Source organism: Haliaeetus albicilla, chromosome 2, assembly GCF_947461875.1.
Source record: "Haliaeetus albicilla chromosome 2, bHalAlb1.1, whole genome shotgun sequence".
In the NCBI taxonomy this organism is placed as follows: Eukaryota; Metazoa; Chordata; class Aves; order Accipitriformes; family Accipitridae; genus Haliaeetus; species Haliaeetus albicilla.
In genome coordinates, this window is record NC_091484.1 from 4712404 (window position 1) to 4737782 (window position 25379).

General features: G+C 40.8%; 1 protein-coding gene across 2 annotated transcripts in view; it reads left to right on the forward strand.

Moving 5' to 3' along the window:
- TAF4 (TATA-box binding protein associated factor 4) overlaps positions 1–15271 on the forward strand; it is a 40544-nt gene extending 25273 nt beyond the window's left edge. The window contains exons 7-16 of one of the 2 annotated variants that reach the window (XM_069804034.1): positions 925–1014; positions 2101–2352; positions 3808–3952; positions 4320–4434; positions 5050–5219; positions 6354–6484; positions 7123–7248; positions 9475–9531; positions 9613–9732; positions 13662–15271. In XM_069804034.1, the coding sequence (XP_069660135.1) occupies positions 925–1014; positions 2101–2352; positions 3808–3952; positions 4320–4434; positions 5050–5219; positions 6354–6484; positions 7123–7248; positions 9475–9531; positions 9613–9732; positions 13662–13829 (1374 nt within the window). In that variant the 3' untranslated portion in view covers positions 13830–15271. The other variant, XM_069804041.1, reaches the window with a different exon arrangement.
- Positions 15272–25379: the final 10108 nt, after the last annotated feature.

The window sequence follows — 25379 nt, forward strand, 5'->3', positions numbered from 1 at the left end:
AACTTTGCTTCTTATGAATTAAAATACATGCATAAATTTTCCTTTAAACTTGTAAATGAGACATTAGTGCTCATATTCATGCATGAGAATGTGAGTTAAATTGAAGTGAGAGTAATGTAAATGGTGACTCTTCAAATTCTACATTTTTTATTGATAAAACAGTGAATAAAAATATGAATTATGTACTTGAGGGAAGACACTACAGCTAGTGCAATAGCTGAGTGTAGGAAATCACAATTTTTTGCAAAAAGAAGTAATATTATCTGAAGCTAATGTAAAAGCTTGACATACTTAGTATTTATAGAATGAGTACTAGTATTGCTTAGCCTAGTTGTTAGCAACCTTTAAGTTAAGGTAGAGCTGTGTATTCCAGTTGTTATCACGTGATAACCAGTGGTTGTCCCAAGACCAAAATTCAAAGTGTATCTTCCCATAAGGGATAAACATTTAGTTTTGTGAGAGACATCTGCCTTTTGAGCATATGGTGGGCACAACTTTTAGTTATTTGAAATGGAGGAACTATAGTACCTTTGGAAAAGAGAACACCAGAGATGGGGCTGCCTGGCTGTTCTGAGCAATTGATAGTTGACTGATTGCAGGTCACATGAAGTATTCCTGTAGGTTCCACCTGGCCCTTTAATCTATAGATAGGACATTCCTGTAATGGTGAGAACAACTGAAGATGTTTCTTAAAATTGACTGAAAGACAGGATGAAGAAAAGAGAAGATGGCACTGTAGGTCTTAGTAGTTGAAATTTGTAGTAAAATTAGATACTACCATAAAGCTATTGACAACTAAACAGTGATGGATGATAAACCCACTTATTTTCAATAAATTGTTAAGTCTTAAATTTTTTTTTGGTGTTGAGTATGTGTAAAAGTTAATTTCTACAAGTTCATTCATTTGGATTTTCTGTTTTGAAGGATGGAAAAATCGAAGCAGAAGACTTTACCAGTAGGCTGTACAGAGAACTTAATTCTTCACCTCAACCTTACCTTGTGCCTTTCCTGAAGGTAACTTGTGTTTGCTAGTCCTTACATATTTCTGTGCTTATATATCAGCAGCAATGAAAACAAGCACATCTTTTACCAGTATAGATGGAATTCCAAAATGGTGTAAATGGAAATTTTAAATGGTGCCTGGTTGGACTTTTGCTCCCTTAAAAAATATTTCTGCCTCTTGGTTCCAAGAGTTTGCTGGTATGAATCATTGTCACAGTCAATAATGTAATTTCTACCATAGTGTCACATCATAGCTCTTTTGAGAAATCTGAAAAGTTTTCTTTCTATGACTTACAAGCAGTTTCTTTCCATAGCACCAAACCTATGAATTGATTTATTGTCCTCTTTTTAGTCTTGGAAAGAAAACAAAGGATTGAATGATACAGAAAACTGTACCTCCTGGACAAACTCATACTCTTTTGCCTGTGCTGTATACCTGTTTGTGTGGATAAACAGGAAATGTATCACGTCTCAATAATAAATCCCATTTGTCATAAATTTTATAGTAATTGGACAGATCTCAAAATAATGTTTATTCCAAAACATTTACCATCTGAAAATTGGAAAAAATACAACAGCACTGTATGGTAAGAGTATAAGTCTCCTTGACTAATATATGAATAAGGGATGTTCAGCCTTGAGCTGTTCATGAGGACAAAAATTGTTACCACAAGAAAACTACTAATGTAAAAATCTGGTAAAAAACTGTGGTCTCTGAGCTATTCTGAAATCTTCACTGGCGTTCCAGTAGGTCTTTTAAGCCATCACATGCTATAGCTTGGTATATACGTAGGAATACAACTGAGGAAGGCAGCATGGGTTTGGATTGTTAAATACATACCAGGGGTTTCACATAGGCTTGCATAGTCTAGATGCCCATGATACCAAGCTTCCACACCTAAAGGTACTGTCACTCTGTCTAGCTTTAAATATGAAGTAGCATGGTATTCCTGTGAGCATGGCTGTCATGTTTTTTCAGGTGCACTTAGGACTGATACAATGGACTGAAATGAAATGCATTGCTTTTTACAATTAATATTTTCTTGTGTGATCTAGGATTAAAATACTCAAGCAAATTCTTTTCTCTCCTCTTTTCAGAGGAGTTTACCTGCCTTGAGACAGTTAACACCAGATTCAGCAGCTTTCATTCAACAAAGTCAACAGCAGCAGCCAACAACACAAGCAACGATAGCAACGATTCCATCTGCAGCGGTGCTTCTAAGCTCCTCTGTTCAGCGCACAGCAGGGAAGGCAACTGCAACTGTAACGAGTACTCTCCAACAACCTGTAATCAGCCTAACTCAGCCTACACAAGTTGGTGTTAGTAAACAAGGGCAGTCTACACCACTGGTATGTAAGCTGAAGTGCATCATCTGTTATTGCACAGGGGGTTTTTTTGATAATAGTAACTTTTCTTCTTAAACTGGTGGTTAAGCTCAATCAGAGATCTTTGACCTCTTTAGAGAAACTAGCTACTAAGAAAAATAAGTCTAATTTAAAATCCATTTTTCCTTAAAGTACTATATTATTTACTCTTTCAGCATGGAATATTGGCAGATTGTCTCAATCACTGCATATCCATGAGAGTGCAGTGTTCTTGGAGGATCTTTCGTTTCATAAGTCTAACAACAGATTACCCCAAAAGAGGAGAAAGACTAACTTTCTCAGGCCTTGGACGTAAACCAAAGAAGAGCAGTATAATGTGCAGCACCTTTTTTCCTCTTCTCATAGCAAAGCAGTGTCTGAGTGCAAGCTTTTTCTAGGATGTGTATTAATTAAAATACATTATTAAATTACTAGGGGTTTTTTGCTACTTAGTACTTCAGCATTCCCTGTAGAATGTTCATCGTTCATCTAAGCTGCTCTGTCCATAAATTTTCATATAAAATGGAGAGATCTCTTCTGTCAATCCACAAATATTTTTCATTTACCTTGAGAGAAAAACTAGTGATTATATTGGTCTTACTGCCTTTATAACCTAGGTATTATAGAAAGAGGTTAGGAACCTAGGGAAGGAATAAAAACTGAACATTGACTAATTAGTGCTGGATTTACAAGAAAATAGCTTGGCCTTTAACTAAAATAAGTATATAAAATAGTGGCAAGAGGAGCAAAAGAAAGACTTGTCGAGTTACAGAAATGAAGCTTGCAAAACAGGCAGAGTTGGTAGATTTCTTTATACTAGTTTGAAAGTAAGTTTCTGAAAACTAGTTGAGGCCAGAAGACAAGTTTGCATAAATGGCTTTGGTAGCATTGCCACGCAACCCTACTTTTATGAGTTAATGTTCAGAAGCAGTATAGCTACAGTTGCCTGAGACTCAGTCTAACCTAACAATCCAATAGTACAAAGCTGCAAGGCTGTAGCTTATGCTGATTCTGGATGAAAACAGCATATGTAGAATCAGCTGGATTATCTTTATCATGTCTCTACTATTTTTAATTCTAGAGTTTGTTCAGGCAGATCCAGTTTGTCTCTGTATCTCTAAAGTAGAAGCCTTATGTAGAAAGTTTTAACTGGCCCTTTGTGATTATAGATGTTTGTTGGGTTTTTGTTGGTTTTTTTTTTTCTTTTTTAATAGAAATAGGTTACTGATTTATTTTCTGTATCGCAGAAAGTGGAATATTAGTTTTTCCTGTAAGGTATAATTTATCTAAAGAAACTTTTAAATACCTTAACATGTGCTGAACAGATGTGTTATGATCACAACTTACAAGTTGATTGTTAGGGTTTGTTCTTCCCACCTGATTCTTAGCCTTAGTTATTTCTTGGATTGTTTAGAGTTGTTTTTTTGTTATTATTTTCAGGTTATCCAACAGTCTCAAAAAGCAGGGGCATTGATAAGGCCTCCACAGGTAACGTTGACACAGACACCAATGGTAGCATTGCGGCAACCACATAGTCGTATTATGCTCACTACTCCTCAAATTCAACTGAATCAACTTCAGACAGGTAAGAGGTCAAGATACTTGGTATATGCCATATTTGATAGCGTTAACTGGAGTCTGGTTTATGAATGTCAGTTCTTAAGTGCCCTCTAGCTGTATGATGGCTGTTGTACTATTGCTAAAATCTTCAGTGCATGGTGCCATAGTGGCTGGGGATACACATATGTCAGGGCAGCGTTTACAGTCAGAGAAACTGTTTGGGTACTGGAATTGTGTGGAAAGTCCTGTTTTAGATGGGTGAAATGCTGACAGAAACTACTGAAGTAAAGTTTTTGCACCAGACCTATTGCCATTACTACCCATGACTGGCTTGTAAATCTGAACTGTGATACAAATTTGATGGAGTACAAATCTTGTCTTTCTTCTTGCAGTACCTGTGGTAAAACCAGCAGTATTACCTGGAAACAAAGCTATTGCCACTGTTTCGACACAAGTAGCCGCTGCTCAGAAGAATAAACTGAAGGAACCTGGGGGAGGCTCTTTTAGGTGAGGAACTGTATACTTATTTGCTGCCTGGGCAGCCTGCTGAACTCAGTGGGAATCTGTCTACATACTGCAGTGGTGCTGAATCAGGCTGGGTAAACTTGCAAGAACTAGAGGTGGATTTTCTGTGGGCAGACTATTATTAAAGACTAACAAACAGCTGTGGACCTAGTTGTGCCAGACTGGTTTTAGCATTTAGCTGGCACTAAGGGTAATTACCAAACCTCACAAACAAACAGAATTCATTCCTTCATTCTTCTCAACTCTGTTCAGGTTATTCAGATGTACAGCCTATCTTACAGTGATGAGTGGAGTTTATTATTGTTTTGTGGTAGTGCTGTGTCTGGTCTCTTGTTTCTCAAGGCGTTGAAGCATCACATAAGAAAGGATCTTGGGAAAATGGTTAGGAAGTACAAAACTGCGAAAATACTTTTAGTGCTCTTTGGAATCAAATTATGTTAGTTTCATTTTATCATATAATAAAAGCAAATAAAATGCAAAAATGAAATAAAGTATTCAGGTTTACTGTGGAATTCGTTATATGCAGCTGTGATATTGTAGCAGTGTGTGCAGATAAGCACTAAATGTTATGATTATAATGAGTTTTCCTTTCTTAAGGGATGATGATGACATTAATGATGTTGCATCAATGGCTGGAGTCAACCTGTCAGAAGAAAGTGCTCGGATATTGGCAACAAACTCTGAGCTAGTGGGCACATTAACAAGGTCCTGTAAAGACGAAACCTTTCTTTTCCCGGCACCTTTACAAAGAAGGATATTAGAAATAGGTATGTTGATTTTTCTTGAACTTTAATAAACAAATTTCACCAGTCTTGGGTTTAATTGAAGACATTTTCCATAGAAATCGTTTTGAATGGTGTAAAGTTGACAGAGTTGTTACCTTTTGTATATTCTGATGCTTGTCGGCAAGCATTCAGCTTATGAAGGTAGAATAGTGTTAAGGGACTGATAAGGCGTAACAAAAATAATTACATTTGTTTTTTAAAAAATAAATCCAGAAACACTTTTATCATATTTACTTACTAGTTTAGAATTGATGGTGGAACAAAAAGCATTCTTCAATAATTTCTTATACTGTAGTATGCAGCATTTATTAATAAATTTTAAGTGTCCTTGTTTCGGGCTGGGATAGAGTTAATTTTCTTTCTAGTAGCTGGTATAGTGTTATGTTTTGGATTTGATGTGGAAATAATGTTTGTAAGACACTGATAAAATGTTTTCAGTTGTTGCTGGGTGGTGTTTATGCTAGGTCAGGGATTTTTCAGCTTCTCATGCTCAGCCAGCAAGAAGGCTGGAGGGGCACAAGAAGTTGGGAGGGGACACAGCCAGGACAGCTGACCCAAACTGGTGAAAGGAATATTCCATACCATGTGATGTCATGCCCAGTATATAAACTGGGGGGTGTTGGCCAGGGCAGGGTGGATCGCTGCTTGGGAACTAACTAGGTGTCAGCTGGCGAGGGGTGAGCAATTGCATTGTGTGTCACTTGTTTTGTATATTCCAATTCTTTTGTTTTTATTATTGTCATTTTATTATTATTATCATTATTACTCTCTTCCTTTCTGTCCTATAAAACTGTCTTTATCTCAACCCACAAGTTTTAGGAATCCTCCCCCCCCTGCCCCCCCCCCCCCCCCCCCCCCGATTCTCTCCCCCATCCCACTGGGTGGGGGAAATGAGCAAGTGGCTGTGTGGTGCTTAGTTGCTGGCTGGGGTTAAACTATGACATTAAGCTAATGTAAATTTTCATATGTGTACCATTTCCTGTTTAATGCTTGTCTGAGAAATACCTGAACGCCTCATTTTTCAAACAACATTTAAATTTCCATGACTGAGATTAGCCACATGTTTAGCTGTATTGTAAAATCATTTTTAACAAGTGACTTCTGTCCTGATCATAGGCAAAAAACATGGAATAACAGAAATCCATCCTGACGTAGTTAGCTATGTATCACATGCGACACAACAAAGACTACAAAACCTCGTGGAAAAATTATCAGAGACTGCTCAACAAAGGAATATTTCTTACAAGGTAACTGTATTTAATTGCACAAATAAAATGGCAAATTAGCACAAATTCAGCAGGCTATCATGTTGGCTTTAATGCATGAGTTCAGGTGTTCTTCATTCTGTGAAGTTGGGTTGTTCTCTTCGACTGATTCATCTTACATTAAGATATTAATACACATGGATGACTAGAACTCTTCAGCTTGCATATACAAAATGTTTTTAAAACAAATGCAGAGAAACTGTGTCCTCCCCTTTATTTATTATGTCAAATGTTTAGAGTTGATGAGTGATTGTACAGTCAGATAGGCAGATAAAAGCACTGCTTTGAATTCTCAAGAGACTGCTATCTGACAGATGTGTGCTCTTAATAGAGGCAATTGCCTAAACAGCATTTAGAAAAACCACGCACCTCTGTGAAATACGTTTGTGAGGTTAAAGCTGTGACGATATTAATTTAGAAGTCAAAATCTGATGATTCACGGAATAGAACAAAATGCTTTTAAGAATTCTAGCTGGTTTGACTGGTGTAAATATACACTTGCTATTTGTTTGAAAAGGACAAAGTGAACATTTGAGCTTTAAATGTATATGTTCTACAGTACAAGCTAACAGCTTTGTTTTTAAGAAATGTAATGAGAAACATATTTGCTGTGTTTTCAGGATGATGAAAGATACGAACAAGCAAGTGACGTTCGGGCACAGCTCAAGTTCTTTGAACAACTTGATCAAATAGAAAAGCAGCGTAAAGATGAACAAGAAAGGGAAATTTTAATGCGTGCAGCAAAGGCAAGTGCTTGGATTTCACTCACGTTTGCTAAGTGTCATTTGCAGAGTTTCTTTTCATTCTAAAGCACTTGCAATGAAGGGGAAGACTAATCTTCAAAGATGGAGCTTGATGAATATGTTCTTTAGCTAGAGCTCTGTTCTGCTTTTCATGGTGAAAGCATGTGAGAGAGCTTCTTTGCCAGCCTCATTGCATGTTCCCAGATTAAAGTAGGTCTTAAAACTTAGTTTTTGCACTTTGCATTGTGAAAAAGATGAATTTAATAGCCTGGTGGTACTCTTCAATGGAATAGAGAGGTTACAGGTATTTTAGAGACTAGAAATAGAATTCAGAAAGATTCTTACAAGTTAGAGAAATTAAATAAATAGGAAGCAGTTGATGTAAGCACAAATCTAAGCAATAGACTTTGTGGTTTTCCTCAGGGACCCGAATATAGGATGAATATGACTAACTAGGCAGGAGCAGTCTCAAAGTAATTCACAAAACAACCTAAGGTTTCTGTTGCGTTTGTGATCTGGTATGAGTTGATAATGTCAAAATCCAACTTTCGTAGTGCAGTGTTTGCACATAGGTTGTCAACTAACACTTCCATTTCAGTTGATTCCTGTTAAACCTGAGCTGGAATACTCTATCAAGTTTTTTGACCCTATGCCAAGTAGACTTCAGAAGGAAAGCAATTTAAAGGTCTAGGAAATGTAACCTATGAAGTAAGGTTAGAGAGTAAATCCATTTACTTCAGGAAGGGAAAAGACTGGGGTGAGGCATAGGTCTTCATGACTGTGTTTTGCATATTCTTATAATTCCCTGTGTTTGCTGCACCTAAAGTGCAGCAGGGAAGACATAGGTTAATCATTAGGAGAAGCTTAATATTTTAAGGGTACTTGAGCATTGAATTAAAATAATTTATGTTGTTGGTGGTCTAAAGAATGTATGGGATTAACAACAGTCAAGATTTGTTTGAAGATAGTTAATCTTTCCTTATGGGAGATTGTGGATGAAAATCTGTCTTGAAGTTCTTCCTGTTTTCTGTTTGTTGACTTTTTAGAAAAACCAAGAAACTAAGAGAATTCATATATGTAGCACAAAAAATGAATTGGCAGATGTGTATTAGACAACAAAGTTTGCTAAATTACACATTCTCTTACTTCTGGTGAGGCTGCACCTCGAATACTGGGTTCAATTTTGGGCGCCTCACTACAAGACAGACATTGAGGTGCTGGAGCACGTCCAAAGAAGAGCAATGAAGCTGGTGAAGGGTCTGGAGCGGCTGAGGGAACTGGGATTGTTCAGTCTGGAGAAAAGGAGGCTGAGGGGAGACCTTAATCGCTCTCTGCAACTGCCTGAAAGGAGGTTGTAGTGAGGTGGGGGTCAGGCTCTTTAACCAAGTAACAAGCAGCAGGATGAGAGGGAACAGCCTCAAGTTGTGTTAGAGGAGGTTTAGATTGGATATTAGGAAAAGTTTCTTCACCGAAAGGGTTGTCAAGCATTGGAACAGGCTGCCCTGGGAAGTGGTTGAGTCACCATCCCTGGAGGTATTTAAAAGACACGTAGATGTGATGCTTAGGGACACACTTCAGTGGTGGACTTGACACTTAGGTTAACAGTTGGACTCGATGATCTTAAAGGTCTTTTCCAACCTGAATGATTCTATGATTCTAAAAGTATGATACATACAAGTAATGGTAGGTGCCTAAGTGAAATGGGCAATCGCTAATGTAAATGGTCTGTTGGTCAGTTAGCTGCAGTTTGTTCAAACGGGAGTCTGACTTGTATGTGTAAGTGTAGCGGAAAGATGTGTTCTTAGTAAGTGCGTAGTTACACAGCAAGGGGAGGAAATTTTCCAAAAAGTACAGGTCTGATTCCTTTTTTCATATGCAAAGTGTCTGTATTTCAATTCACAGATCTGTGTAATTTGTGTCTTATAATGCTTTCGTTTAAGGCATAAATGCTTAGCTCTTCCTTGGCTATTTTTAACAAAGCTGAAAAAGGGGATGCTTTTTCAAAAATAGATACCTGAAACTAAGAAATAGAAAACTGCTTTTAATTTCTAAAAATTATTTTCCCCGTTGCCTTCTCTGGGAGTGATAGGTATTCTCCACTTCCTGCTGAAGTTTAAGAAGAACTTTCAGATGCTATGTAAAACTTGTAATCTTTAACTGCTTTTGTAATCGAATTAATTTTTCTTTCTTTTTCTCCAACCATGCCATGTTCATCCTTTATCAACATAGTCTCGATCTCGACAAGAAGATCCGGAACAGCTTAGGTTGAAACAGAAGGCCAAGGAGGTAAGTGTTCACCTTAACATGAACTTTTATTTTGGAAATCAAAAGAACAATAATTAACTGTACTTGTTTTGGCAAATGCAGATGCAGCAACAAGAGCTAGCACAGATGAGACAGAGGGATGCCAACTTGACTGCATTAGCTGCAATCGGTCCCAGAAAGAAAAGGAAAATAGATTCACCGGGATCTGGATCAGGGACAGAGGTACAGTGTGATTGTAATGTTTGGTTTTGCTGCGTCAGTCTCTGTAAAAACCTTTCTGTTCAGAGCTTTTTTCCCTAGTTTGTGGAAGCTTTCTGAGTGGCAGAAGTGTATTTTGTATTCGGATAATTTGCTTGCTCCAAGATTAGGATCAATTTTTAGCATCTGTGTAGTGGCATAAGGAATAAAATTTGAGTTGTCATTCCCTGATTTGTGGAACTGGAGGAATGTTAGAAAAGCCATCTCTGTTCTCTCAAGTCTCTGCTTTTTTGGACCCCCACAGTTTTGGGAAGAGACTGTTGTGGTTGTAGCCAGCCTAACTAAATAAGAGTGCAGAGTAATGCTGCTGAGGTGGGTGCAGTGGTAGAATTGAATCACTGCTAAATTTGACAGCAGGAGCTTCAGGTTATAGGAACTTGCCTGATTTTCTTTCTTCACCTGTTGGTTGGCCTTAGTTTTAGTATCTCTACAGCAGATCAGTTTGACCAATTCCATCTGATTATGATGTTCTTGCATATCCTTTATATATTCTGCTGTTTGATGTGGCCTTTTAAAAGTTTCTCTGCAGACTAGTATCAGTATGCTCAGTATCTGATTAGTTTAATGTTAATTTAAATTCAGGTAGATTGGTAGATTTATCTGCTGTATTTCTAAACAAGTTAATAAACATGAAATGGTACAAAATTGCTTTCTACATGGAAGACATTCAATGTGGGATTTCTCTAGTGTTTAAAAAGAACAAAATCTTCTTGAAACTTGTCATTGACAGGGCCAAAAGCTCTCATAATTTGAGGATTTTTCCCTGAGAGTTCTGTGTCTGATAGCAAGTGACAGGGTAGTAATAATTTAATAATTCTGTTTATTACTCCCTGAGCATTCCAAATTTTCAGTGCTAAAGCATTTATACTGTAGAAAAGCCTCTTGTTTCAAAATAATTCACCTTGTTTTATACTGAATTGCTAGAAGCCATAATTTACACATGCTTGATATAAAATGTTAGAGAAAAAAATCTGAATACTAGTAAATATTATTTTTATTTAGAAAAAAAAATCAAGCCTCTTGAGCATCTTTTAAAGTAATTTTCAGTTTTGAAATTTACTAAAATGCCTGTTACTGATAGTAAGACTTTTTTTATATAAGTTAACAAATTACTGTATTAAAGGTTTATAAATGTAGTTTAAAATTATAAAAACTGCAGAATGTGGCACTTTTACAAAGATGTGTATATAAATGAAGTTGTCTCCAAGGAATACGCTGAAGTATCTCATGCAGCGTTAATGTTGGCATTGCTTACTTATGCATGCTCAACTATGCAACGTTAATGCCTGTTAATGTCACTTAGGTTATGGAATGTATTTTACATCTACTGTGAACACTTGTTTGTATTTCATCTAAATCTGACTAATTTAGTTATCCTAGATTAATCACTTACTGGTTAACCAATTAACTACAGGTTCCCTGGAAATCTAATCTTTTTGTCTGTTTAATTAAGAACCAGCTGCTTTTGATCTGATAGACTCACAGCTGTGCTTTTGCTGCTGTGTCACTTGACATTTTTAAATTGAGCTCCACTTGTCACCATTTGTATGCAGTTTGTAGTTAAGGCATATTACAAGAAGTGTGGAAAATAAGGTTTGTCATTACTTAGACACAGATTTGTAAATGTAAGCTTTTGATGTCTAGGAATGCTGCATCTTAATTACATGTAAAATCACTTCTAAGTAGTAATCATACTGTTTTGTTTCAAAACTCAACAAAACAGGTTGCTGTCAGTTTTAGAGTTTTATGTCCATGTGATTTTACTGAAAGTTACCAAAAAGCTTCCTAACTTATTCCATGCATGTAGGAGTAGCAGAGTTCTGTGTCTTTAAAGACTCCTGAAATTTTACCTTTGCATTTAAAGTATTATAGTCTACATAATAAAATCAGGCTTCAGCTTCTACTAAAGAATATTTAAAAACCAAAAACCCTTCCAACGATTCTTTCGATTGTCTTGTTAGTAATCATATGTATATATTTGACAAAATCTAGTTAGCATCCAATGCTCTCCTGCGTCTTCTAATTTCCATTGAGTTGATGGAAATTAGGCAACCTAAGTTGTGCAAGTGCCTTAAAATATCTTTTTGAAAATCCAGCCTTTAAACCATTCTAACTACAGGATTTCAATGATTTGATGCTTGCTAGTTCAACAGGTAACTTGCTTGAGAAACAAAAGTCTGACTTCACCGTTAGCAGTGTGGTGAAGCAGGAACACCTGCACTGAATACAGTATACTACTAACCCAGAGATGGTAATTTCCAGAGCAAGTTTACATTGGGGTTTCTTAATCAATAATGTACACTGATCATAAATACACTACTTTCAAATATCGAGAGGACTATATTAGTGTGAGCCTCAGCAGCTTATTCACATGACTTTTGTACTACTCTAAATTCTGGCTTTTCTCAAGACTAGGGTGTTCTTATTTAGAACAGTCATTTAAAATTCTCCAAACTCTCAGGCAGATAAATCTTTATTCACTAGTGGAGTGCGTTTGGACCTTCTTGTGTCATTAAGTATCAAAGTTCCATTAAAAAAGAAAACAAAACATTACCCTAGTAAATTAAATTGGAGGTAAAAAAGAATCCATAGATAAGCCACAGAAATATAACCTGTTTCCAGTCACTCGGAACATTATTTACATAAACACACAAAGATACAAGGTATCAGCAACAGGGAACTGCCAAAAAGATTCCCGACTTTAAAATTTGAGGTGAAAGTTGGCTTTTCGGTCTCTGCGTGCCATCTACTGGTGACTGTGCCTTACTGCTGCCACAGGCGAGGAGGAGCAGGGAGGCTGCTTCAGAGTGGTTCTGGTCGCTGCTGCTCGGAGCCATGCCACTCTTTAGCTGTCCTTGCTGGACTGTGCCCTTCTGCCAGCCTCAAGCCAGACTGGGCCACTCTTACTGCCGAAAAAGTGTTTCTGGTGCATGTGCACAGGATGGGATCAAATCCCAATCTTTACTGGCAGAGGCACCTTGTTGCTGGGTAGTGTTCCTGATGGCTGGTGACTTTAAAGCACTCTAGGATTTCCTTGCTTGTATAAAGGAGAGCACAGTAGTCATAGAAGAGTTGCATTAATTGTGTGTATCCTATCAGAACTGTGTTTTCTGCCAGTGAAAATGCATTGGAGTTAGCCCCAGAAGACTTGCTTTATAACTCACCAGGCAGTATACATATAAACAGCTGAACGATGTGGGTATCTCTAAAGATATCAAATGATTTTTTTTCTCCTGGACTTTTTTTTTTTTGAAGTGACAAATATAATAATATACTACTTGTTTATCTTGCCAGTTTGTGTGGAAAATTACCAGTGTGTACCAGAGGGATAAGTGTTGCTGAATGATGGAGAAGAATTCAGAGATCCTTGGAGAATGCCTGTGTCTAGGATAGCTACTTCTTAACATAATCCTGAGCTTGGTTACAGCTGTTGTCACCAAAAGGAGAGCTCATGGCACCCTACCATGAAGATCAGGGGGGATCTCTAGGACATTATTCAAGACCTCACGGTCCAGGGGATAGGACTGCTCCCCAGTTCATCCAGAACTCCAGGGCTACCCTTGGGATCTGTATGCTGACGTTGTGAAGAATACTGTCTCTTCCGTTTGTTTTGGTTGCTGGGATTGCCTGTCCTTAGTGCCTTCCTAAAGATAAGAGCAGTGCTTTGGGCTTGTTTTTGTCTATATTAAATGTCACTGAAAGTTCTAATTGTTCAACTATTGTTTATAAATAAGAATTAAAAAGAAACCTCTGATCTGGTAGCATACAGCATACTGTTTAGTAGCTTCCTGTACATAGTCACTTAATTCTTACCTTGCATGTTTTCTCTGAAAAGTTTTGGAATAGCTGGGAGCACTGACATGTTCTGATTTATCTGTTCTTCTCATTTGCAGGGATCTGGTTCAAGTGCAGCAGTCCCAGGCAGCTCTGGAGTTGGAACAACCAGACAGTTTACGCGACAAAGGATAACGCGGGTGAACCTCAGGGACCTCATATTTTGTTTAGAAAATGAGCGAGAGACAAGCCATTCACTATTGCTATATAAAGCATTCCTTAAGTAAAATGGAAAAGATCAAGGTATTTTTGACGGAGAGACGCCTGAGGACATTTTTTATATATTTGCAAATTACGCCTTTTTGTAACAAGCAAATGGGATATTGTTTAAAAAACAACCACCTCTTTACATGGAACAGTTTTATATTCCTGTTTATAAATAAACTCTTCAGTATAAGAGAAATACATTTCTGTAACAGTGAGGATACTTACAAGGCCTGTGGATACTATAAAAGGACAATTAAATTTTAACTCATCTCTTGATTGAGTGGCCTTCTTGCCAAACAAGCCATATATAAAGACTGATGGAATCGTTTAGCAAATAACTAGCTACCCTTTGTCAGCCCTGTAGCAGTTTCGACATTAATTGTGCATTTTAGTTCAGTTTTATTCAACTAAATCAATTATATAGGCATATGTCTACAGCAGATGACCTCATTTCATTTAGCTTTTTTTTAAACAGTCAGTTAGCAAAGCAAACTGATTTTTTAGGAGTATTTATCTTTCCCCCAAATGTTCAAAATCTAGAGGGATATACAGTTAATTTTAAACATAACCTCAATTTTAATCACATTATTGCTTATTAGAGGCCCTGAAATCCCATAAAGGAGGGTTACTTCTGAATGTTTTAGCAGCATCTGTAAAAATGCATTTTATTTGCTATAGTTTGTAAAGCTGTAAAGTTAAAAAAGGAAAAAAAGGAAAAAAAGAGAAACCTTTTCAGCATAAATATATTTTACTTGCACTGTGTTTTTTAGCTAAAGTGAAAGCTTAGATTAAATAAAATCAAAGTTGAGAGGAATCATCAAAAGACTGTTTCTCAGTGTGAATCAAGTGTTGAAAAATGGTTGGTGTATTTTGTCAGTAATTGTACATAATTTTTGGCACATAACATAAAAATGGCTATGTAAACTATAATTATTTTGCTAAAAGACTGTATGCAAGCTGTGGGCCTACTTTAAAGATGTCCAGAGCAAAGTCCCTTCTTTGTACCTATTTTTTTATTACAAATATACTAATTGGTTCTTTATATTTTCAGAGGTTATTGTATTAAATTGTCTATTGATAGTACTTTTATGACTGTAAATACTTTGGCTTTCTTTGTGTGAACTCTCATGGTAGAATTTAACTCTTGCGTGTAAACTGAATGCTGATCAGTATTTTTATCAACACCTGACAACTGTTACACCCCTTTTATTTTGTCTTTTAGGAAATCCTGTCTTTCCATTTTTTTTTTCATGTAAATTTTGCACAGTTACTTGTTCATATGTAAATATTTTACTTTCAAAAATGAAGTTTTTAATTGCTATTGTTTTATATAGGATTGAAAGAAAATTAACTCCTTTATTAAAAACAAATTTATCTGTATTTGCTAATGTATTTTTCTCTCTAAATCTTTTCTCCTCTTGGATTTATTTTTCTTGGTACAGTAAAAGATTAGTCTACCTGAGGGGATGCTGTTTCCTAAAGATGCACTTTGGGTTTTTTATATTGTTTTGTTTTGTCAGTGTTTTGAAGGTATGTAATGAATCTTGAAATGTCGTTGTTGTCTTAGGGGTCTTGGACTAAGATCAATGGATAGTGGGTTTGTTCTGTTTTGTTTTTTCAGCAGGGAAAGTTTCTGAAGAGCTCTTAAAAGTATTTTGGTTTTGTCTAGTGAACGTTTAATAAAACACCCTCTCCTTGAAGGCAACCTAATCCCTCAACCACAATTAACTACGATGGTTTTCAGAAGGTGTGACATAAAACACAGAATTTGGAGTACAACTATTAAAGAATATAATCAGGGACACACTTTTGATTATTAATGTGAAAATCGGCGAAGGTGTATTTCTGATGCTCTGTTATGAATGTTTAGCTTTTGCTTTGTTTTTTTAATTCCTCCTCTCATGGGCAACTTAAAAAAAAAAAAATTCCAAATCGTGAGGGCCTAATACTGCTATTAGATTAATAGAAAAATCACGTTAATTTGATAATTATTTCTTGCATATAGACAAATCTTATCTACAGGCGACTGCACCAAGCACACTACTATTGAACTGACACTAGGCCCGGCACTGGCTTGGTCCACGTGAGGAGACCAGTTGTCTCCCTGAAAAAATGGATTAGCTCCTAAAGAGGTGTACTCACCTGTCACCGTGTATGACACTTACTTGAAGATTTTAATTGTTTGTAAACTCCAAACTGTCTTTCAAATTGTGTAATGTATTAAGTGGAAAGAAACAACTTTGACTTTTGGCCAAAACATTGTCATAGCCTTCCTTTAATTGTAACAAGTGTTGGTTGTAAGTGTTAATCGCCACTGGCTGTCCAGCGACTGAGCTACTGGTATCTGCAAAGCTGTGGCAGGTAAGTTGGGAAGAAACTGACCTTCAGGTCCTGCTTCCAAGAGCAAGTTGGGGGTAAGGCATGTATGAAAAATTAGAGTTATTACATGGTGTGCTGTACTTTGCGCTCCCTCTTCAGTAGAGGTAGTAGCTTAGCGATACGCTGGAGAGGCCAAGGGATTTGGGAGGAGGGGGAGATCTGTAAGACCATAGCTCTTGGGTTTGTTTTAAGTAATGTGGTTTTATAGTGTGCAGTCAACCCTTCACTCCATATAATTTTTCTCAGCTTTTAAAGTTCCTTTTAGTCTGAAAAGCTGGTAGTGTCCATCTCCCTCCAGTAGTTCAAATTCATGTAATTTTTGACTGGGAGGTTGGTACTTAACTTTATTGTTGATGCTGGAGTGAACACTGCCTGGTGTGGCCATCCCATACTTCTGAGGAGGTGTTCTCATGGTAACTATTTTTGAAGGTGCTCAGAAGCTTTACATTTCAGAGCAAAGTCACAGCTGAGGAAGGGTGGCATTTACAGGGCAATGCATATGTACAACAGCAATTCTCCTGTGTGTTAGTGACCTGTGAAGAGAGAAACTGTGATTCTTTTCTGGCCCCTAAGCTTGCACAGCTCCACCAAAGAGCAAGGGTTAACGTGCAAGGGAATTTACTGTTCATTTCCTTAGTCCAAAGAGTGATGCAACTTCTTCGTGGCACCCTCAAAACTGGAGGTGCATGCATTGAAGATTGCTGCAGCTGGGAGGCTCTCTCTGTGATGTTTTATTATACCTTTTTTTATCACACTTTCAGCTCTGTGTCAGGGAGGGGTTGCTTCTCTCTTGCCTGTAAGTTTACCAGCATTTGTGTGTGACCTAGAGGTGGGCTCTCTACCCTGTTTTACAGAAGTCTTTGATGTCTGTAATAGCTGCAATGTTCCTGAACTATTGATACAGTTCTTGTTCTGTTGAATTTTTGTGCTAGAAAAAATAGGATATAATAAGGCACTCTGAATTCAGCCTGTTTTTTGTACTTCACACGTATATAATCATATATGCTTTCAGGGAACTATTGAAGTATGTAGTGAGAGATGCATGCATGAACGCTCTGATAAATGCTATCAAATTCACTAATTAAGATTTTATTGGAGATTTTTGTGTGATCTGAGAAGTTTCCCCATGTTTCTGAGATTGTTTAAATTACAAATAACGGTATGAGAAGTCTAATGCAATGATAATTTTAACCATATTCCTATGTTTACAGTTATTTGTCCATGTGCAGAGAAGAGTCTTAACTTTTGGGGGTAAGTCAGGTAGGACGGCAGCTTGGTTGGGTACACAGTTGTAATGACAATTTTAGCAGTAATGTTTCTCTGGAGTGTGTGTGTAGACCCATGTGTCCAGGTAAGCGTGCAAACCCTTATGCTTGCAAGTTCAGTTTGGGAGGGGTCCCTTCTTTAGAGACTTCCAGTGTTTGTGCAAGGATTTTTACACATCAGGGCTTCAGGCTAGTGCAGGTCAACCTACTGAATTAAAATAAGGCTTAGGTACTATGGGTCGATCCTAATTTTTAGATTTTGGGAAATGTCATGCGAGCAGCACTGTGTAGAAGACTGGCTTCGCAGTATTTGGGGATATTTTTTAGCAAGTGATGTTTTCCTGTTTGTGAAAGTTGCCAGAGAGATACTTGTTTGTTGAAGGGGTAAATAGGGAGGGCAGCACATTAACCCCTGCTCTGCCTTGCTGTCCTGCCTTTAATTTGCCCAACACGTGCGGCCTCTGTAGGCGAGTGTCCAAGTCCTCCCAGTTAGAATATCCCGCAGGCTGCCAGTTGGGACTGTACTTCAAATTGCATTTTAATAGCACAGATCTGTCCTGCCCCTGCAAAGCTGCGATGGCCAAAACCTTCTCTCTCCACATTCCCGTTGCCATCCTGGGCACGGTTTGCTGCGGTGACCCAGAGGGGCAAGCCAGGACTCCCTTATTTTGTGTGTTGTTATTATTGCCCAATGACATACCGAGCTGTGAGAAAGGGAGTAAGTTCTTTAAAACTTGCTTTTAGGAATTCAGTCACGGTCCTTGTATTCCTGTGGCTCCTGAGAGAAACCTGCTCCGTGCTGCCGCGGCCGTGGGAATGCGAGCGGGAGCTCTGGGCGCGCTGGGGGGAGGCTTCGCACTTCAGAGCTGCTACCTGATGTTACTTTCGTTCTGCTACTTCAGAAATAGCTTTCCTCGTGAAACACGGTATATTTTCCCTTTGTTTTCCTGCTTGGCTTATTTACTGTTATTTTCTGTAAGGAGCTGGCTTGCACCCTGTTTGGTTTCCTCCTGGGAGTTTCCCTGTTCTGAAGTCAATAGACAACTTGTACAAACAACACGAGCAACATTTGGTCTGTGATATGTACCACGCTTCTGTAAAAGTACTGAATAAATGCATAACAAATCTTGCTTTTACTGCACTGTAAAAGTACTATATGGTTTTACTTGAGCACTTACGTACTTTTCAATCCAATAACAAAATCAAGTTGCCAAAAAAAAAGTTGCAAGTGCTTTCTAGTTTACTGTGATGCATTTGGTGCTCTAATTTCAAGCAAACACATTGGAGCGTTGCCCGATTATTGCAGATTGGGCTTTGAAGAACAATATATCTAATTTCCCAGGAGACCAATGTGGTGATGTTTAGATACAGCGTCTTTAAGAGAAAATGAAAATCCCAATGTCATCTCAGGCATCTCACTGTTTAGCACCCAGGCTCCTTTACTCCACTTTGAGAGGGACAAGGGAAAAATCCAGGTAAGTCATGGGTAAGGCCCTTCACCCAGAGGTGGAATTGGTGGGATTGATCATTTCTATTTGAGACAGAAGAGTTAAGTACCTAAAAAAAAAAAATTAGATGTTCTCACTCTTTTCATACTGATGCACAGTAGAGGTGTGTGATTTAATGTGGTTTTTTTCCTTCGTATAGTAGCTTTTTTTCCCTCCTTCATTTTCTTCTTGAATGGTGGGAGAATGTTTTGTGGGTGTATGCTTATTCTTGATGCAGATATTTCAGGGTCCTTCTTTTGAGCACAGCCCTAAAACAGTTGTGTTGGCCGAGCTGAGAGTGCTGGGGGAGGCGAGTGCTGTTCCCATCCAGCCGCTCTCCCCCCAACCCCCCCAGCAGAGATCTGTCCCTCCTGTCCCTGCAAGGCCAGCTGGGCAGCGGCTTGAACTCAGCAAAACTCCCCCAAACTCCTCAGTTCCCTGAATGCAAAATGCCCAAGAGCTCATGAGGGTAGGGGCGAGAGCAGGAGCTGGTGGTTGGGGAGGAAGGAACGAAAGACCTTCCCCTCTCCCCAGCCTTGTACCCTCTTCAGCAGACTGGCCAGCCGAGAGGTGAGGCACCGCGCAGGAATGGGTAAACTGGAACTTCTGAGCAGCTTCACCCCACGGGAACGTGCCTGAGGCTGCCTGTAAATTAAAAAAAAAAAAAAGAAAAAAAAATTAAAAATAGCTCAACCAGGTACCTGGTACCTACACAACACCAAGCAGGGCTGTGCGAGCATCCCCCGTCTCCTTGGCAACAGAAGCAGGCAGGGAGCGTGGGGAGAGTTGTGTGCCCTGGGGGAGCGGGGCTGGACCCCACCTCGGTGCTGGTGTCACATCCCTGAGTCGTGAGCTGCTGTCTTGGGGATTTTATAGGCTTGGACGGATTCTTCTGTGAGTTCGGGAAGTTGCTTTGCCAAGCTCCTTACGGCACGGGCTGCACCGAGCTGCTGCCCCTGCTCCTAGCCGGCTTTATTTATTTACATATATACATACATACACTTCATATATGTGTGTGTATATATTTAATATATATTTATGTATAAATACATGCATACACACACACATAGATATATAAAAATAAAAATGTCTCCTTTATACGTATAGAAGTCTTCTCTGCAGGGAAGCTCCCTTCTCCCCGCAGCGGGGCCAGCTGTGTGACCCAGCAGCTCTCCTGTATCTCTGGTCCTGTCTAAAGCTGATTTTGCAGAATCGGGGAGTATAAGTTGTCACCCAAAGCTGCTTAGAGGTGTAAGAGGGAATCGTTTTGCAATTGTGCAGCAAGGAACCTCTCGCGTTTCATCCTGCGCGTGAAAGATGTGCAGTGGGATGTTCACTCTGAGGATGGGGATGCTACTTCAAGGAAAGCTACTTTTGGGTTGTTTTATTTTGTTCCCCCCCCGTATCCAGTGAATGTTTCTGTTGTAGAGTGTTTTGTGGCTGGATTTGGAAAGGGAGTGGGGGAAGGAAGCAGGAGAAGCTGAGGGGAAAAAAAAATAAAGTGTTGACAAAGTAGTTCGGCACTCAGCATGAGTTTAATGGGGTCCGTGTGGAGTCAGGTTGGAGAGAATAAAGAGGTCAGTGCTGGGGTTTCGGTGTTCCGTGGTTGAGGGAGGAGGAAATAATGATTTCTGGGGGGAAAAAAAAAGAAGTAAAAAAAGAGGGGAGGGTGATGGAGGCAGCGGTCCTCACTGTCCTGTGCCTTCCCCCATCAGAAGGAATTACACTGCACCCCATTCCTGCCGCAGGTGAATTCCTGCTGAGGAAGCACACAGAAACCCTCACCTGGGCAATGCTCTGTAATTGCTGTTATTTCATTAATAAGCTGCCATACCCATCTCTCCCCTGCACCCGGGCGGCCAGCTCGTCTGGGCGGGCGGCAGATGGTGCTCTGAGCCCGGCTACGCCGCGACCGAATCCTCCATCCCTCCTTCATCCCTCCTCCGTGAAACACAGTCCTGCTGAAATCACAGGCCTCAGTGGGGGGGAATGCTTTTCTGCTTAATGCAAAGTATAAATTATTCATTTGCTGAGTGCTAAATAATAGAAAGTGGGAAGGGGAGAAAGGGGGATGTAGTTTAGTCCATGTGCTAGGAAAAAAAAAACCACCCTCCAATTAAAAAAATAAATTAAAAAAAAAAAAAGAAACAAGGACAGCACTGTGTGCTTCAGCAGACTTTGATCAGAACGGGTGCCCCAGACTATTTATTTATGTATTTAAGTCTTTTTGGAGGGCACAGTCGCTGAGGGTAGCAGATGTCTCTGAGCTTACAAGTGCAAAGGCAGGTACAAGCCCGGGGAATTAGTCCAGGCGCAGAAGAAAGCGAGCTGCTGATTAGAAACGTTTACAAAACAGGACACAGATGTTCAAAGGGAACTTCTGGCGATGGCAAGATGTAAGAAAATCAGTGTCAAAAAGCATGGTACACACAGAATCAACATTTTAACCACCGCCTCTTAATTCCCCCCCTTCTTTCAAGTGCTGTGATTCCTACAAGTTACAAACCTGTAAGGCTTGATACGAGATGCGTTTGAAGAGGGTCGAGGTAAGCTGATGCCAGGAGCTGTGGCTGCTGGAAGCAGAAAATCCCAAATATCTCAGGAATGTGCTTTGGGAAGGCTCTCAGTGGGGGCTGAGGAGCAGGGTCTGTCCTGGTTCTTGTTGCAATTAACTTCACTGCTGCCTGGGTTTCAGCCATGTTCCCTGTGGCTCTTGGCCCTAAATCCCCATTAATCTGTGCTGAGCTGAGCAGCAGCGGGATTTTTTTTTCCCCCCTCATCCATTGCTGGGGGGACGCAGCAATGGGGAGAGGTGGGCGCAGAGCCAGGCTGCGGGGATGGCAGCGGGGGGACCCCGCTTCCATCCCATTCATCCATACCACCCGCAGCAAGCCCCTTCTGTCTCCCTGGGTGCCTGGGTCACTTCAGACCTCTGAGCTGCTCCCAAATCCACTCTCTAATATCACCTGTGGCTCGAGGGCTGGCTTGGCCCCAGCTGCCAGTGCCGTCATGTCCCAGCCCTGACTGCTGCATCGATTCCAGGTCAAACCACCCCACAGGCAATGCCGTGTCATGGAATTGCTATGTTTTCTAGTTTGTTAAGTCCCTTGCTCTGTAATTCTTTGCCTCCTGAACAACCCCAAGGTGTGTTATAATCACCCCAAAATGCAGCCACTAATTGTTCAGTGTCCCCGGGAGGAGGAAGAGCAGAGTTGCATTAAATCGCAATAATCAAGAGCTTCTGTAAGAAATTGAACTCGAACCTACTTGACAGGAGGAAGCAGAGGTGCTGCCTCACTCCCTGCGAAGGGCCGTGTTTAGTGGTAATCTTATTTGTAATCTAATCAATATGTTTACTGAAGGAGAGAATATCATCAAGTATTACTTTAAGACACTTAGGGGATGTGACACCGTTCACAACTCAAATGTAAACACGTTAGTTGACTGCTTTTGCTAATAGGAAAAACATGCTATGTTTTAGCAGGGCTGGCAGAGGGGTTTATTTAGGGATGTCGGGGATGAGCTACCCTGTCTGAGCCCCTCCTCGGCTCCCCATCCCACCATCTCCAAGCGAGTGTCCTGGTCCTCTCCTGGGCTCACGGGCAGGTGGTGACGACCGCCCTGAGCCAAGCCCATGTCTCCTGTCCCAAGAGAGAGATTCATTTCACAAATGTGATGTTGAAAGAGTTTATTTTTCCATAGGAGTTCAACAATTTGTTATAAAACCCCAACCAGTGCTTTCCATCGGGGAAAGACAAGTGACGGCGTCTTACCTTCAGCCTGTCTTCTGCTTTTGCTACTTGCTTTGCTTCACACTGATGCTGGGAGAACCCCTTGACTTGGGTCAACACCAAACATCGTGAACCAGGAGCGTTGCAGTGTCCTCATCAGGGTCACTCCACGCCGAACAGGAGTGGATTAGGCTACGTGGCCGGGGAGGACACAGGGAGGATGAGGAGGAGAGGCAGGAGCCGGTCAGCGCCATGGGCAGCTGCTGCGGCAGGGTCACCCACGTCAGAGGACGAGGTTTAAAGGAATTGCCTCTCTGAAGGAAAGGCTGCTTGTGTGTCGGTGAGGAGGAAACGCTTTTGGAAGTGGAAATGGTCCAAAGGAAAAACCCCGTTGGCTCTAAAAGTTGCTGGAGAGGGAAATGTTGGCGGCTTTCCCCCTGGCCGCAGGCAGGCAGAGAGCAGGGCTGGTGCCTGCAGGTGAGGATCCAGGGGCAGCCCGTTGGCTTCAGGTCCCTCCCTGGAGGTGTCTCCTCCAAAGACCTGCTGGGAGAACGCTCCCAAAATCCCAAGGCTGTGCCATTTGCTGCAGGAGCAGCTCGTCGGCAGCTTCCCATGTAGCTGCCAAACATCAGCCTGGCTCAGCAGAAGCACTGCGGGAAGGGAGACGTCCGTGGTGAGGGAGGCTATGAGGACTCTTTGTCCCAGCCCAGTGCCTGGGATGGCCACCAGCCACACATTTCTCATCCATTGGATGCTCTTAGTAAGGAGGTGTTGCTAAAATAACTAGGGTTTTCTGAGAATTGCTTGTTTGCTGCTTCTAGGGCTCTTGGAGTGGGTTATGACATGACTGGGCCGTCAGAGCTGCACAGGCACAACCTGCCAGCGCCGGCGATGGAGGGTGATGAGGGATAAATGATGAAGGTGAGCAGGGACTGCGCCAGCCCCGGCATTTTGGGGACGTGCGGCTGTAGTGGTGAGTATGGGGATGAAGCTGTCGGGAGGTGCATTTTCAGAGCTGTGTCCCCTGGGCAGCCCCAGTTGAGGCAGGAATCAGAAGTATGAAAAGTCAGACTTCTTTATTTGTGTGTGTATTCAAGAAAGTTTGGAGGTTTTAGCAAAAACTTACAGGGCAGCACATAACATCCATAACAAAGAGTTAGGCTGTAATGCACCTAGTGGAGGAGTTTCCCACTTATCCCAGGCAGTTAGAAGGTGCCTTTTATCCTGAAACATGAGGGTTACGTGTATAAAAGCGTATGATGTTTCCCTTATAAAATTTTTATCCTGCCTAATGTATCCCAAAGCTCTTCAACAACTGAAAATGCAGACTCTGGAGATTTGGCTGCAGTTGCAGGGGAAAGGGACAGCTGGTTGGTTCAACACAGCCCCTGCAGACTGGCAGCGAGGGGGAACATTGTGTCCTACCAGGGCAGAAACATCATCTGTGAGGTGGGCTGGGACCATCCGACGGGTCTTGGCCAGACGTGCTGAACTCCCGGAGCATCTTTTGGAATCCAGAGCCCAGGGCATCTCACAGGCATGCACCCACCCCGGCACTGCAAAGCACCTTAAATCTGAGCTAAACTGACAAGGAAGCTGGTAGGAAAATAAAAATGACACGAAAAATAAATGCTGCCTGTTTAATTATTTAAATTAAGACTTATTTGAAAGCTGTGTTTGCAGCAAACACCCCCCCCCCCCCTTTATTTTTTAATGAGCTCTAGTGCATTGAAACGGGGGAAAAAAAAAAAATCCAATAAACTCCCCCTTGCAGTTTCTTAACATGTTTAATTAAACAGGTAGGAAAAACCCCTCGATCCGCCACTGCCAGAGCAGGCGACATCAGCACTCCTTCCCCAGCATGTTATCCCCCACCTGCTGGAAAAGGCCCCAGGCAATTTCCAGTGGGGCTGGGGGATCCCCACTAAGCCCCAGGAGGGATTTGGGGGTGCGGAGCAGAGGGCTGAAAGAGCTTTTCCCTGGGGAAAGTGAGCGTCACTGCCAGCCCTGCTCATGCGAAGGCTTTCCTGCATCCCTAGCGCTGATGCTGCAGAGGAACGGGCTCATCCCTTGCCTAGACCAAAGGAAAAAATCACCATGGGGAACATATGTCATTTTTACCCTCCTTTTGTCATTTTAATTGAATTGTGTCATATTGCTTTACTTTGCTAAAAATGGTTAATTAGCAGCTCAGAGCAGCAGGCCAGCAGAAACGGGGAGGTCTTGGCTCACTGATGTTAATGCGGTAACAGTGGGGCTGAACTGGGGAGTCAAATAAACTGTCTTGGGGAATAAAGAAATAGTTGGAGACTGCTGTGCACGAGGAGGGGAGGAGGTCAAGCATGTGAGTTAGAGCCGGGGCTGTTTGCAAGCTAATTATGGCCAGTTATTTATGTGAGCAGAGAGGTGGGTTTGGGTGGGCTTTGAAAACAGTCACCCCATTCCTGCTGCAGCCCCGATGGACTGGCAAAAAGCAGCTGATGGGACACACTGGAAAATAATGTTTTTTGCTTGTTTGTTTCTACCTTTGTGTTCCTACCTGAATTGTGCTGTGGTCTTGTTTGGGAAGGGCTGTCTCTCCCTGTACGTACCTCGCAGGGTGAAGCCCAGTCTTGGAGGAGCCACCATTCATTGCTGCACTTCAAATTATTAGAAAGTTAAAAAATCAAAGGAAACCTTTATGCTTTAGTTCTCTCTCAAATACAGGA